We start from the raw sequence: 17,016 nt of genomic DNA on the forward strand, positions 1-17,016 counted from the left end.
ACTGTCTGGGACGAGATGTCCTGATGGATTTATCGATGTGGAGCGGATACTGAACATAACTCCGTAACAATCCATTAACACTCTCCTCCAACCGGAGTTAATAGTTCTACTGTATCTTCATTGTGCTACAACACTGCATAAGGGAATTAAAGATTACGTCAAAATCACGTCCTCCTTGGCATCCCTGTGCCCTTATAGTGTAAATGCGGTCTTAAGTAACCCCATGGTGATTGAAAAACTCTTGGACATAAATTGATATACAGAAAAAGGACGTATTGCACAAAGCAAGAGTGCACTAAATGTCATTTGACGAAAATGTCGCCACCATCATGTACCGGGTTACTGGAAGCTGTATAGCATTGCCAAGGTGTTTTAAGTGGTTGTTTCTTGTTGCTATGTGTTTGTTTTATTCTAGGTGTGCCTAGATAAGGCACAGGTCCCTGCTTAAGCATTTTTATTTCATGGATTTTTCAGCTGTTTTATCATCTGCCAGTTGAAAAGACTTAAAGTAATGTATTTTTCAGGATGCACTGAAGCAGATATTTCTTAGAGCTAGTAATAATTAGTGACCAATATACTGTTTTCACTGGCCAATACTGATATTTAGATAAGAGGGGTGGCTAATGACTTAAATACACACACACACACACACACACACACACACACATACATATATATATATATATATATATATAATATTTTTTTTAATCATATTTATTATTTATATTATATATAATTTAAGTTTATAACATATATAATTTTAAATATCAAATAAAAAAATAAAACAAAAATGTATGTGTAATGCATATTTGATATTTTTAATTTTTTGTGAATTTTGAGAAAATATGTTAAAAAAAATAACAAAATACAAATGAGTGAATTAAATTATTTAAAAATATAAATTATTTATTAAAAATATATTTATTATATTTTTATTTGTATTATATATGATTTTCAATTATTTTTGAATTTTGAGTAAATAGGTTTTTTACAAAAAAAACAACAACAACTGAAAATTAAAAATATGCATTACATATTTACAAAGCTGAATGGTCAAGCAGCGCATGGTTATGATCAAAATAACAGCCAAATAATCAGTTTGGATATTGCTAGTAATACTAGTGATGGCTGCATTAGCAAACACCACAAATTAAATATTAGATTTATGTATCTGCATGAACCCTATATGCCTTCTTGCACTGCATTACCGTGACATACAGTAGCAACTTTCATGCTTCTAATACACAGCATGCTCTTACCTCTCAGTGTGCAGGGTGATCTTCGAGGGTTCAACATTAGGATTTTCCCACTCCATCTGAGGACAGTGCATGAAGTAGCAGAGCGTGTAGAGGGCTTCCGGTTCCCAGTGCATGGTGCCAGTGCGGTTCTGGTGTACAGGCGTTCCATTGCTGGGGTTCATGATGTGCAGTGGCTGAAGGTGATGCATGGCACGAGACACCAGGTCACCTACAGGGGGCAGTAAAGACATGCGGTTGAATGTATGAGAATGTATCTTATGGAAATGAAACTTTTCAACAAGAACAAAAGAACCTGAAAATATGCAGTTCTTCTCTGAATTCAGCACATCTAAACTATATAACAGACACTCGTGAAGTTTAAAGTGACTAAAAGTGCTTGAAAAGGCACTAATCCAGTGGAAGAGACTTCGGGTCTCACACACACTTTTCAAAGGAAATCACTAATTAAAAACAAAAAAATGCACCTGTTAGACAGAAACATGGAATGTGTTAAGATATTAGTCGGTGAGACCTATTATATGTTGACATATATACACTAATTATTAACTTTAGAGATAAAATTATTAGCTTGGATGAATCCCAGAGCCTTCTTGGCAAAACAAAGGAAAATTTAATTGGTTCTTTGAGATATTTCAAGCAGTTAGAAACAACAACATCCAAACACACTGCAATTACTGAGAATGTGCGCAAAAGGAAGTCTGTACACTTTGTTTTAAACCTTAACTTGTGTCTGTGTGTGCTGTTTTCTTAATTTTATTGGATGAATCACTAAGGCAGCAGCTGATGAATATCACTCGCCATCAGACAAACACAAACAATCCATTTTGCTCTCTCTTAAGCACACACACACACACACACACACACCCCCCCCTCCTTACACACACAGCTACACTGATGGTGCTACTCTATAATGGCCTTGTGAATAATCCAAACGAAAGCCTTATCAAGAGAAAATCTACTCTCTTTCCAAGTACACTCCTCATTCAAATTTTATAGGGGACAGCTGGTTTAAAGAAGGCAATCAGGCATAGGTTTTTAATAGCCACTAAGAGCTTTTTTAATTTTTTTTTAAAGAATTTAAATGTTTGAAAGCAGAGTTCGGGGTTAACATGTCTTACATAATCAGACTTTCTTCAAGCAATGAGTAAAGTATTGTACCTATTTATGTTAAATTTGCATATGTGTGTGTATGGGTTGTCAAAAGATTTAAATTTTAAATCTGATTAATCACACCCTCTTGTGTGATTAATCACGATTAGTCACACTTATCATATCATATACAATTTATCTTAACACGTTCAAAAAAATATTCTGAATTCATAGTGTATAGTATGTGTATATGTAATTCATAGTGTATTCTCTGCCATCTCTGATGTAATCAGCCCGGTTTTCTTTACATTAGCGCGGTTTTGGACTGATTTGAATGCATTCTCTTACTGGATCATTGGACTGAAAACTTAGAAAAATAAATTGTGCTTCAGTAATTTTGCATTAATTGCATTAAATTATTTTAATACACTAAGGATTTTTGAATTAATGGCATGTGCTAATGTTGACAGCCCTTATATATACAGTATATATATATATATATATACACACATGTAAATATTTCTTAAATATATACATATATGTTTGTGTATTTATATATACATATAAATATACACAGTACACACACATTATATAAACACACACACACACACACACACACACATATATAGAAGTATATTTGAGGTGTAGTATATATATACTGTAGATGATGGGTATTGTAATTTTTCATGCTAACCAGGCATTTATTTTCAGGCATTTCATTTTCAACTTACCCTTACTTTTTTGCATAAATAAACAAAATAGAGCCATTTTTTCATTTACATCTAACCAAATACATAAAATGAGAGCTATTTTTTAATTTACATCTAAATAAATAAATAACCCTTCCAGTGTACAAATATCCTGCCACATAAAACTCTTCCACTAAGGAAGACAGGGTCACAATCTTAAAATGTAATGCTTCACTTTCCCTTAAAAAAAGGAACAATAGAATGTAATTAGTTATTTTCTATGAGTAACACTATTGTACTCTTAAAGTGCTCTATTTGAGAGTAAGATGCAAATTAATATAAAATCTCTCTCAAGCCTTGTATGAAAAAGTGCTTAAAACCCATCATCAGAAGACTGGCATGTTCGACTGCTCATGAACAGAAGCAGACATTTCTTCACCTGTCCAGATGGTCTGAAACACGTCTTTTAAGCTCTGCCAAGCGCCATTCATCTGAAGCTAGCCTTCGCTTGATTGTACCAGAGTGTGTGTGTGAGGCTTGAGAGAAGTGGCAGCGACTATCCGAGCTGCTGTTGTTATTCAGCACCGATCCATGCAAAAAAAGGAACAACTCTCTCAACAAGAATGCGAAAAGATTTGATTCCAGTGTGACCACTGTCCACCCTGGGAGTTACTGTTAACATTGTACATTTTGCCTGAACCAGTTACTATTTTAGCTTTTGCTGCTTTAAGGTGAAATGTCACTGACTTGGAGTTGCACAAGTTGACTACTACGCGTCATTGTGTTGACCTAATAAAAGGTAACTATCAAAATGTTTATGGAAAATAACGTTAGTTGTTAGTTTTGTTAAATTAAATAATAAAAAATATTGGACCCCATTGGCCCTTGCTCCTCAATTGGTTTGGCTCAGCTGAAATGTGACCTGTGAATCACCTCTGGAGCTCACGGGTATGGGAGGAGCACAGCTGCATAGCACTCATACTCACCACTGCTGAGCTTTACAGCTGGTGACCTTTTTGCAGAAGACAACATACGGCATCAGCAGAAAATATGACTGCTCTGTCACAATACTAAGTTGACCAGTGGCTCTGGAGCTGGTGTCATTTCTATCATTATTAAATCTAATCATCAGAGCTGCACTGAACAACATGATAGAGAAGAAAAAGACATCACAAGGATTCAGTTCTCTAAGTATCTTGTCTCTTGTATACCATCCATTGTTTATATGTTAGAATTAGTGTAACTGTGGTTAGCAAATACTAAAATGAAAACTAAATGAAAACTAAATGAATGAAAAAAAAATGTAATTGGAAAAACTGAAAAGTAAACTAAAACACATTTTAATAACTCCAAAATTAATTAAAATAAAATTGGCAACAAATTAATTTTAGGATTTGATAAAGAATATATATTTTTACATTTTATAACATGTCTTCAATGTAACGTTTATTATTATTTATTAGCTCTAAAAAGGGGAATATTTATGACGAATCATAAATGGTTATGATTCATAATAAATATTTAGATTATATCTTCGAATTAACTGTAGCAGAATCAATATTACAATTATTTGATCTGTCCGTCCACCGAGCAGACAATATAATCATTTATCAATTCAAGGAATATTTATTTTCTGGCCACGGAACAATAAACTGTCCTTCTTTGTGCAGTGCTAGCAGTAATTCTTAGCCAAATGTAGCAAAGGTTCAAACATTCATTGACTTGGAACTGTGAACAGTAAACAGAGACAATTCGTTGTGAATATAAGAGATTTAATAAAATGAAACTATATCTAACATATAACTAACTAAAACATATATACACAGAATAATTTGATAAAGAATATATATTTTTACATTTTATAACATGTCTTCAATAAACATGCAAATGTGAAAATCATCTCTCTCTCTCTCATATTCAGTCTATATACATTAGAATATGTGTAATTATGGTTAACAAAAAAAAGTTTATTTATTATTTATTTTTTTATAACTTGCCTCCATTAAACATACAAATCTTCTCTCTCATATACAGACTATATATGTTAAAATGAGTGGAATTATGGTTAACAAAAACTAAAATGAAAACTAAATGAAAACATTTTTTATATTCTGAAATAAAAAAAAGAAGTGAAATACATAAATAAAATAAACTTTAAACATGAACTTTTACATTTATTAATTAATTAATAATTTGTAATAATTGCTAAATTCTCTTTACTACGATACAACAGAGGCTCCCATTTTTTCAACCTAAGCCTTTCGGGTGTGATTCAACTTTGAAATTGCTCCAATAATAGATCCACAAATTCCCCTTTACTCCCATCTTCTCTTGCTACAGAGAAACAGGCAGCCTAAATGATAGATCCTCTACATGGCCTTCTCTAGTCTTAATTGCTCTTTGGCGGCTGGTGTAGTTTGGAGGGTGTCAGAAGAGGGAAGAAAGCGGAGGCATTCTCATGTCTTTATACTTTGTGGTAATTATTCTCCGGTCGTTCCCAAAAGGCCTCTCAGGCACACCTGCATTAATCACGAAGAATGACTCGGAGGAACTCCCTCTCTTTCCTCCCTTCAGCAGATGCTGGAGTAGGAGGTGTAATTATGAGGAACGGATCACGCCCCCGTCGAATATGATGCTGCAGAGATGCCCCGCGAGCCCATCCACTTTGCCAAGTGCAATATTGAGGCATAAAACTCTACTTTTTAATTTCTTGCTGTATAGTTTTGCATAATATTGAAAGAGGGAATCTTTGAAGGTAAACGAGAGCAAACTGAAGATGTTCTACCACCTTTTCTGCAATCTGTGCAATATGTGCAACTTTCAGTTTTGGCTGAAGTCACCAGCCGTAAACATCCTGTTTTAACATGGAAGTGGGCCACATTTTGGTTGCGAAATAGGTTGCAAATGTCATTTCATGTTAACTTAAACACATTATCTTTCACTATGGACAAGAAAGCATCAGAAACCATTATTGAAAGTGACCTTCAATGATTTGAATCTTAAGTAGGATGCAATTTAATAATGATGGACCACAACCTGAAGCTTCAAAGAGACGACATGCAAATGTGAAAATCATCTCTCTCTCTCTCATATTCAGTCTATATACATCAGAATATGTGTAATTATGGTTAACAAAAAAAAGTTTATTTATTATTTATTTTTTATAACTTGCCTCCATTAAACATATAAATGTTACAAATCTTCTCTTCTGGAATTATGGTTAACAAAAACTAAAATGAAAACTAAATGAAAACATTTTTTATATTCTGAAATAAAAAAAGAAGTGAAATACATAAATAAAATAAACTTTAAACATGAACTTTTACATTTATTAATTAATTAATAATTTGTAATAATTGCATTTTTACAAATATTTTAAGCACAATATTATTGAACACTACACTGGCAGCAAAAGAACAAACTAAAATAAAATCAAAAATTATAAAACGCTAAAAAAATTAAAACTAACAATGATAGAGTGAAAACTAATACTAAATGAAAACAAAAATCTTTGGCAAGCTAGCAATACCTTGGCAACTGTCCACAACACTGTCATTTTGCACAGGCAAACACCACTCAAAATGTCTTCGTAAAATGTAAAAATCTAGTTTACACTATTATAATCGACACACCACAGGCTCCAAAACATCTGCTGATAAATGGCAAAGTTGGCCCACATTTCCAGGTTAGTTAGACACCTCATACTCGTAGAAGGTACATTCTCTTTACCACGATACAACAGAGGCTCCCATTTTTTCAACCTAAGCCTTTCGGGTGTGATTCAACTTTGAAATTGCTCCAATAATAGATCCACAAATTCCCCTTTACTCCCATCTTCTCTCGCTACAGAGAAACAGGCAGCCTAAATGATAGATCCTCTACATGGCCTTCTCTAGTCTTAATTGCTCTTTGGCGGCTGGTGTAGTTTGGAGGGTGTCAGAAGAGGGAAGAAAGCGGAGGCATTCTCATGTCTACATATGCTCTCTGGAGGCCGTCATACTGAATCCTCCAGAGAATGATGATTGCCTCATCCACCTTATGTGGCTGTGTGGACCGGAATTATAAAGGCAAACTATCACTGTGGGCCATGATTCATCTAGCTGAGGACCTGACGCCATTAACAATGGCAACTCACAATATCCATCACCCAGAGAGAGGCCAGAAGCACAGAGTGTCTTATCTATGGGTACACTTACAACATGACATCCATTACAAATAACCACCTCTGGGAAGCCATAACTACACCCTCTTAGTGCAGATACTATATACTAATGCCAGTAATAAAACAGTTCTAGCCTTGTAATTTGATTTGACAAACTGTTTGTGTCATTCTGTTTATCTGTGCAGTCACACTGTAACCGCGAGTTTACAGTTATTGCTTTTGTACAACAATTCAATAAAAACTATTTTTATATTGAATAAATTACAGTTTAAACAATATTGCCAGTTACTTTGTGTAGTTTTGCTCCACTAATGAAAGTATTTCAGAACAAAGTTACAATAGAACCATTGCGTGTTGATAAGGAATTGTTTAGGTGAATGATTCAGCGACTCATCCATGAAGTCACTTGTTTCGTTCCTGAAGGAGTCAGCATTTGATTCATTCATGACACTGACTTGTTCTGTTCCTGAATTAATCAGCATTTTTCAACTGATTGTTTAAGTAAGCGGTTCAATGACTAATTTATAAAGACAGGCACTTGTTTTGTGCCTGAATAAAATTGCACTTTTGAATGAATCGTTTAAGTGAATGATTAAATGACTCATATATAAAGATGGTCATTTGTGACCCTGGACCACAAAACCAGTCACAAGGGTAAATTTTTTTAAATTGAGATTTATACATCTTCTGAAAGCTGAATAAATAGCTTTCCATCGATGTATGGTTTGTTAGGATAAGACAATATTTGGCCGAGATACAACTATTTGAAAATCTGGAATCTGAGGGTGCAAAAAACTCGAAATATTGAGAAAATCGCCTTTAAAGTTGTCCAAATGAAGTTCTTAGCAATGCATATTACTAATCAAAAATTAAGTTTTGATATATTTATGGTAGGAAATTTACAAAATATCTTCATGGAACATGATCTTTACTTGATATCCTAATGATTTTTGGCATAAAAGGAAAATCGATAACTTTGACCCATACAAATTTTTTTTTGGCTATTGCTATAAATAAATATATATTGGGTATAAAAATATACCCAAGCGACTTAAGACTCGTTTTGTGGTCCAGGGTTACATTTGTTTCCATTCCTGAATTAATCGGCACTCTTGAAGGAATCAGTTGAGTGGATAAGTCACTGACTCACTAATAAATAGTCACCTGTCGCCACCTGCTGGCAAATCAATGTAACTTGCAGAAAGAGTCACAGAAAAATCCCTTACATTTATATAGCACTTTTCTGGGCACTCAAATCGCTTTACATAGAAGGAGGGAATCTCCTCAACCACCATCAGTGTGCAGCATCCACCTGGATGAAGTAACGGCAGCCATATTGCGCCAGAACGCCAACCACACACCAGCTCATTGGTGGAGAGGAGACAGAGTGGGGAAGATATGGGGATGGTTAGAAGGCCATGATGGTCAGAGGCCAATGGGCGAATTTGGCCAGGTTACACCCCTACTCTTTTTCAAGGGACATCCTGGGATTTTTAATGACCACAGAGAGTCAGGACCTCGGTTTAACATCTCATCCGAAAGACGGTACTTTTTGTCAGTATAGTGTCCTCGTCACTATACTGGGGCGTTATGACCCACACAGACCACAGGGTGAGCAACCCCTGCTGGCCTCACTAACACCTCTTCTAGCAGCAACCTAGTTTTCCCAGGAGGTCTCCCATCCAGGTACTGACCAGGCTCAACCCTGCTTAGCTTCCTTGGGCAACCAGTCTTGGGCTGCAGGGTGATATGGCTGCTGACATACACAGACTGACAGACTGTCTGGAAGGCGCAAACACAGACAAACTGAGTGATACAAACAGTAAAAATCCCAGATGCACTGTATATTAAATTTGAGGACCGGAACGAACTGTTGTATAATCCTTAATTAATCACATATATTACCACAGGCATGCAAATCACAGTAACCACAAAGTATAACACTGAACTTGGGATTCAAGTTAATTTATTTATCCTAAAGCAACCCTAAACCCTGATTCCAGCTGCCAGGGGTGTTGCTTTTCTCATGTTTTATGCATATATGATGGAACCTCTCCTATAGGGAAACCTTTGCAGTGGTTTCCAAGGAGCCAGAGTAGGATTAGTGAGTGGCAGGCTGGCTTACCTTTATGCCCCCAAATATGATTTTATGATGGAATATGTTGAGATATATGTTCAGATATAAGACAACTCGTCTCATAAAACTGATCTCTGGAGGTGACATGCAAGACATGTGCATTCAGTAGTGCTCTTGAGTGCTGGGAAATAAGACTGAAGAATTAAGATGGCCTGGGTCTGAGGATGCTTATTAGCAAAGTTTATACAACAAACCTCTGAGGCGCTCAGGGGAGTCCTTCTATTTATCCTAAAGCAACCCTAACCCCTGATTCCAGCTGCCAGGGGTGTTGCTTTCTAAGCTTTTCTCATGTTTTATGCATATATGATGGAACCTCTCCTATAGGGAAACCTTTGCAGTGGTTTCCAAGGAGCCAGAGTAGGATTAGTGAGTGGCAGGCTGGCTTACCTTTATGCCCCCAAATATGATTTTATGATGGAATATGTTGAGATATATGTTCAGATATAAGACAACTCGTCTCATAAAACTGATCTCTGGAGGTGACATGCAAGACATGTGCATTCAGTAGTGCTCTTGAGTGCTGGGAAATAAGACTGAAGAATTAAGATGACCTGGGTCTGAGGATGCTTATTAGCAAAGTTTATACAACAAACCTCTGAGGCGCTCAGGGGAGTCCTTCTTGTACACACTGTTCTTAAATGCTAAAATGATGTTATAGTCCTTTTACATAATGGTTCTGGAAGTGTGCAAAATTCATGAGGATTTGCTTAAACATTAAAAAATACAAAATATTTTATTTTGTGTTCCACAGTAAAAAGAAAGTCATATGGATTTGGAAATAATTTTATTTTATGATGGAATATGTTGAGATATATGTTCAGATATAAGACAACTCGTCTCATAAAACTGATCTCTGGAGGTGACATGCAAGACATGTGCATTCAGTAGTGCTCTTGAGTGCTGGGAAATAAGACTGAAGAATTAAGATGGCCTGGGTCTGAGGATGCTTATTAGCAAAGTTTATACAACAAACCTCTGAGGCGCTCAGGGGAGTCCTTCTTGTACACACTGTTCTTAAATGCTAAAATGATGTTATAGTCCTTTTACATAATGGTTCTGGAAGTGTGCAAAATTCATGAGGATTTGCTTAAACATTAAAAAATACAAAATATTTTATTTTGTGTTCCACAGTAAAAAGAAAGTCATATGGATTTGGAAATAATTTTTGGGTGAACTATGTCTTTAAAGGAATAGTTCATCCAAAAATGAAAATTTGCTGTAAATTTACTCACCCTCAGGTCATCAGAGAGGTAGATGAGCTTACTTTTTCATCTGAACAGATTTGGAGAAATCAGTGCTTGAGCCGTGCATATTTCTCTCCTGATTTAGACAAGATTGTTTTTTGGATAGAGAAGCTATTATTTTTATTACAAACATGCAGCTTTTTGCTTCACACGACATTATTTGATGGACTGGAATTGTGTGGATTACTTGTAGATTATTGTGATGTTTTCATTAGCTGGTTGGACTTTCATTTTGACAGCGCCCATTGGTGAGCAAGTGATGTAAAGCAAAATTTCTTAAAGGAATAGTTCATCCAAAAATAAAAATTTGCTGTAAATTTACTCACCCTCAGGTCATCAGAGAGGTAGATGAGCTTACTTTTTCATCTGAACAGATTTGGAGAAATCAGTGCTTGATCCATGCATATTTCTCTCCTGATTTAGACAAGATTGTTTTTTGGATAGAGAAGCTATTATTTTTATTACAAACATGCAGCTTTTTGCTTCACACGACATTATTTGATGGACTGGAATTGTGTGGATTACTTGTAGATTATTGTGATGTTTTCATTAGCTGGTTGGACTTTCATTTTGACAGCGCCCATTGGTGAGCAAGTGATGTAAAGCAAAATTTCACCACATCTGTTCCAATGAATAGATCCTGATAAAGAAACAAACTCATCTGCATCTTGGATGGACTGAAGGTGAGTATATTTTCATTTTTGGATGAACTATCCCTTTAAGCCTAATACGTAAATGTTGAACCACACACATAATGTAATTGCTTTTCTGAAAAGTATTGCTACTGTGTTGACAACAACTTCCCCTTAGATCTTTGGCAAGTCCTAGCTGGATGCCGTAGGAAATTTCTGCATAAGAGATTGTCTCCACAAACGTGACAAATGGAGATGTCTCAGTATTAACTACCAATGTGAAAGCAGCAGGAAATAGTGTCGGAGCCTGTATAATTACTCCCTCTCAGTATAATTGCCGGGTTTTCCTTTGACCGTGAAATAAAGGCACCTTGCTATGCAATCTCCTGCACAGCTCGTGGGATATTTTTCCATTGAGGCAGCACAAGACTTTTGCCTCCATTAAATTTTGAAGGCTCTCACCTCATTTTCTGTAAGGGAGCACAGCTCAAGTGCACATTTATATTATCAATATTCAAACATATGGTAAATGCATATTTCATACTGTGCTGTCATAAAAAATAATGCATAAAACTCTGCATCTCTCTCTCTCTCTCTTTCATTCATTCAGCTCAGCTCCGACATTGAACTGTTCCAATTATACACTTATTTTCACATAGCTATTAGAAGCGTTAAACATGCAGTTGCCGTACTGATGTTCACTCATACTTAGACTTAATATTACTCTAAAAGCTAATTCCCACTGCACTGACAGCCACCAACCAATGTTGAAAATCACTAGATTACAGTATGTCACTTCTCAGATATTCTACGACCCCAAAAACAAGTAGTGACCAATGCCAACAGATGCTGACAAGAGTAACACACTGATCCGACAAAATCCAACATGAGTTGGTTGGTGTCTGTTAGTGCAGTGTGAATTAGCCTTAACTTGCTAAGCATTTAACAGCTGCTCTGACACTGAAGTGGCACTTGGTGTTTTTCCGGGTGGCTCAGGCCCATCAGGAAACACCACAGAGGATGGGGAAAAAGGGGCTTGATTGGACCATCTTCATTTACAGGCAAAATGGAGATGATTTCACTTCTTTCACTGACACTGGACGTCCTTATCATCAATACTGCTGGTGACATTTAAGTGTTAGCTAGAAAAAAAGGAAATATTTTCTGCTATATACAATGCTATATCTAGAAGAAGAAAAGCTGTTAGCTTATAAACTTTTACATTTCCATGATGACAAATCAGTCACTACGAACTTTTAATTGGCTGTGTTGCATATTAAGCTCACATCACTTAAAACACTGGAATTACACAGGATGAAAAATATTATAGATAAAAAAGTAAAATAAAAGTCAACAGTCTACTAAATGACTATTAGACATAATAGTCTAATTGAGCTGCAGGTTTTATAATTAAAATCATAGCTATTCAGTTTTTTTTTTTTTTTAGAACTTCATGTTAATATTCGATTTAGACTTAATAAACCTACTTAAGTTATCCCGCCAAGAGCCGTGAGGGGTTTTCTCTTTGCCTTGTCAAGATTGTGGTTTGATTAATATCCCTTAATTGCTAATTTCCTATGCATAATCTAAAGGCATCTGGTAAATGAAACTAATATATTTCACATGCTTCATTTTGTTTCAGCCCAAATATTGAAAGCAAAAGTTTATTCTGGACTTTATAAGCTCCAAAAAAGTATGTATTGGACATTTTTCAAGATACCCCAAGGTTTGAAAAAATAAATAAAGCTGGGAATTATGATAAGCCAATAAGAAAGCTCAGTGCAGGCTGAACTCTTCAGGGGATTCTTGGAGTGAGTGGAGAGACAGATGTCTGAATTACAGCCATATTGTAAAGGGAGCTTCTTCTCACAGTTTTCGTGCACTAGAATATAAACAGAAAATAATTCTGATTATTTTTTGAGATAAATAAATAGGGTAAAAACCCATGGATGATTTTTGCCAGGGGACTTGAAGGTGAAGGTGAACTCTAGAGACATTTACTATAAAAAGAATGTGCTTGTTTAATTGTCACTGGTGTATATATAGCTTTAAAAATGACTTTTTAAAACTTTGTATCATAACATAAGCAGCCTTCAGCACAGTGGAGTTTGCAATGGGTGGGCATCATTGTTAACTGCCCACAATGTATCATGCTTCCTAGTTAATTTGCCTAAGGGATGCTTTTAACATCAGCGGTGTATGTGGTTTCACACTGAGAGACGCTGGGACCCTCATAAAAAATTCTGGACACTCACTAACGAGTACTGTTTTGCATTACACCCCACTGACAGTTACAGGTCTGTGATAAGTACACTGTGAGATAAATAGAGTAGACATAAACGATATTTCACATAGCCAAAACTGAGAAGATTCAACAGGGAAAATAAATATGCATGAGAACTTTTCATCAACAGCAAAAAAAAAAGCTATTGCATAATCCAGGCTTTTATATTTCGTTACACAGTGTGAAAATGAGCCATGCAGTCAATATATAAATGCTTATTGTACATTGTATACACAAGGCTGGAAAGGAGGAAAAGTCAATTATATCTGATTATTATGCCTTATCTGTTGGCGCAACAGCTAAGATTATGCATGGTTACATCACCAATGCCGCATTATGACAGCAACCTCAAATCTGTGCTAATAATTCAAACAATAACACAAACGCCCTGCAGCTTCCTAAATAATCCACCTAATATGCTGTGCCTGTCTAAGTATATTTAGTATTCAATGTAAATGACTATTGAGCACTTAAAAAAAAGAGACTGTGTACAAAAAATACTGTAATATAATGTTTTTGAATTCTAATCAACATGAAGACAGTACAATAAATATTACCATGATACACAAATAATACTGTATATACAGTGGGTACGGAAAGTATTCAGACCCCCTTAAATTTTTCACTCTTTGTTATATTGCAGCCATTTGCTAAAATCATTTAAGTTAATTTTTTTTTCCTCATTAATGTACACACAGCACCCCATATTGACAGAAAAACACAGAATTGTTGACATTTTTGCAGATTTATTAAAAAAGAAAAACTGAAATATCACATGGTCCTAAATATTCAGACCCTTTGCTCAGTATTTAGTAGAAGAACCCTTTTGATCTAATACAGCCATGAGTCTTATTGGGAAAGATGCAACAAGTTTTTCACACACCCCCCTTTAAAATAATCACATTTTGTTGCTTTGCAGCCTGAAATTAAGACAGACAGTTTTTCTTTTATCCAGCTGTATTTACTCAGTGCAACTCAGAACATCCAAGTGAAAGATATAACACCAACATGTCAGAAAATAAATAAATAGAAAAACAGAATCACTGAGTTGGAAAAAGCATCACCCCCTTGTGTCAGTATTTTGTTGAACCACCTTTTGATTTAATTACAGCCTTTAGTCTGTTGGGATTTGTCTCTACTAACTTTGCACATCTAGACTTTGCAATATTTGCACACTCTTCTTTGCAGAACTGCTCAAGTTCAGTTCAATTTGATGGTGACCGTATGTGGACTGCAGTCTCCATGTCATACCACAGATTTTCAAAGGGGTTTAAGTCTGAGCTCTGACCAGATCATGCAAGGACATTCACCTTTTTCTCCTTCAACCACTGTGTTCTCAGTTTTGCTGTGTGCTTTGGGTCGTTGTCATGTTGGAAGGTAAACCTTCTTCCCACTGACAACTGACAAGCAGCAGATTTTCCTCAAGAATTTGATGGTATACTTATTTCCTTCTATCCTGACAAGTGCTCCAGTCCCTGCTGCAGAGAAACACCCCTATAACAGGATATTACCACCTCCATGCTTTATTTCACATAGCCAAAACTGAGAAGATTCAACAGGGAAAATAAATATGCATGAGAACTTTTCATCAACAGCAAAAAAAAAAGCTATTGCATAATCCAGGCTTTTATATTTCGTTACACAGTGTGAAAATGAGCCATGCAGTCAATATATAAATGCTTATTGTACATTGTATACACAAGGCTGGAAAGGAGGAAAAGTCAATTATATCTGATTATTATGCCTTATCTGTTGGCGCAACAGCTAAGATTATGCATGGTTACATCACCAATGCCGCATTATGACAGCAACCTCAAATCTGTGCTAATAATTCAAACAATAACACAAACGCCCTGCAGCTTCCTAAATAATCCACCTAATATGCTGTGCCTGTCTAAGTATATTTAGTATTCAATGTAAATGACTATTGAGCACTTAAAAAAAAGAGACTGTGTACAAAAAATACTGTAATATAATGTTTTTGAATTCTAATCAACATGAAGACAGTACAATAAATATTACCATGATACACAAATAATACTGTATATACAGTGGGTACGGAAAGTATTCAGACCCCCTTAAATTTTTCACTCTTTGTTATATTGCAGCCATTTGCTAAAATCATTTAAGTTAATTTTTTTTTCCTCATTAATGTACACACAGCACCCCATATTGACAGAAAAACACAGCATTGTTGACATTTTTGCAGATTTATTAAAAAAGAAAAACTGAAATATCACATGGTCCTAAGTTTTCAGACCCTTTGCTCAGTATTTAGTAGAAGCACCCTTTTGATCTAATACAGCCATGAGTCTTTTTGGGAAAGATGCAACAAGTTTTTCACACCTGGATTTGGGGATCCGCTGCCATTCCTCCTTGCAGATCCTCCCCAGTTCTGTCAGGTTGGATGGTAAACGTTGGTGGACAGCCATTTTTAGGTCTATCCAGAGATGCTCAATTGGGTTTAAGTCAGGGCTCTGGCTGGGCCATTCAAGAACAGTCACAGAGTTGTTGTGAAGCCACTCCTTCGTTATTTTAGCTGTGTGCTTAGGGTCATTGTCTTGTTGGAAGGTAAACCTTCGGCCCAATCTGAGGTCCTGAGCACTCTGGAGAAAGTTTTCGTCCAGGATATCCCTGTACTTGGCCGCATTCATCTTTCCCTCAATTGCAACCAGTCGTCCTGTCCCTGCAGCTGAAAAACACCCCCACAGCATGATGCTGCCACCACCATGCTTCACTGTTGGGACTGTATTGGACAGGTGATGAGCAGTGCCTGGTTTTCTCCACACATACCGCTTAGAATTAAGGCCAAAAAGTTATATCTTGGTCTCATCAGACCAGAGAATCTTATTCAGGTGTTTTTTAGCAAACTCCATGCAGGCTTTCATGTGTCTTGCACTGAGGAGAGGCTTCCGTCGGGCCACTCTGCCATAAAGCCCCGACTGGTGGAGGGCTGCAGTGATGGTTGACTTTCTACAACTTTCTCCCATCTCCCAACTGCATCTCTGGAGCTCAGCCACAGTGATCTTTGGGTTCTTCTTTACCTCTCTCACCAAGGCTCTTCCCCCCCGATAGCTCAGTTTGGCCGGACGGCCAGCTCTAGGAAGGGTTCTGGTCATCCCAAACGTCTTCCATTTAAGGAATGGAGGCCACTGTGCTCTTGGGAACCTTAAGTGCAGCAGAAATTTGTTTGTAACCTTGGCCAGACCTGTGCCTTGCCACAATTCTGTCTCTGAGCTCTTCAGGCAGTTCCTTTGACCTCATAATTCTCATTTGCTCTGACATGCACTGTGAGCAGTAAGGTCTTATATAGACAGGTGTGTGGCTTTCCTAATCAAGTCCAATCAGTATAATCAAACAAAGCTGGACTCAAATGAAGGTGTAGAACCATCTCAAGGATGATCAGAAGAAATAGACAGCACCTGAGTTAAATATATGAGCGTCACAGCAAAGGGTCTGAATACTTAGGACCACGATATTTCAGTTTTTCTTTTTTAATAAATCTGCAAAAACGTCAACA

The 17,016-nt window shown here is 36.3% G+C and overlaps 1 protein-coding gene across 2 annotated transcripts in view; it reads right to left on the bottom strand.

Moving 5' to 3' along the window:
• The window catches only part of LOC107592010 (ankyrin repeat and BTB/POZ domain-containing protein BTBD11-A), a 104,036-nt gene that overhangs the window by 13,183 nt on the left and 73,837 nt on the right, over positions 1–17,016 (bottom strand). For both annotated transcript variants that reach the window (XM_016282415.1, XM_016281713.1), the window contains exon 3: positions 1,260–1,467. In XM_016282415.1, the coding sequence (XP_016137901.1) occupies positions 1,260–1,467 (208 nt within the window). The remainder of the gene's footprint in view (positions 1–1,259; positions 1,468–17,016) is intronic.

The sequence above is a fragment of the Sinocyclocheilus grahami genome, unplaced genomic scaffold, assembly GCF_001515645.1.
Source record: "Sinocyclocheilus grahami isolate Dianchi unplaced genomic scaffold, SAMN03320097.WGS_v1.1 scaffold1.1, whole genome shotgun sequence".
Classification (NCBI taxonomy): domain Eukaryota; kingdom Metazoa; phylum Chordata; class Actinopteri; order Cypriniformes; family Cyprinidae; genus Sinocyclocheilus; species Sinocyclocheilus grahami.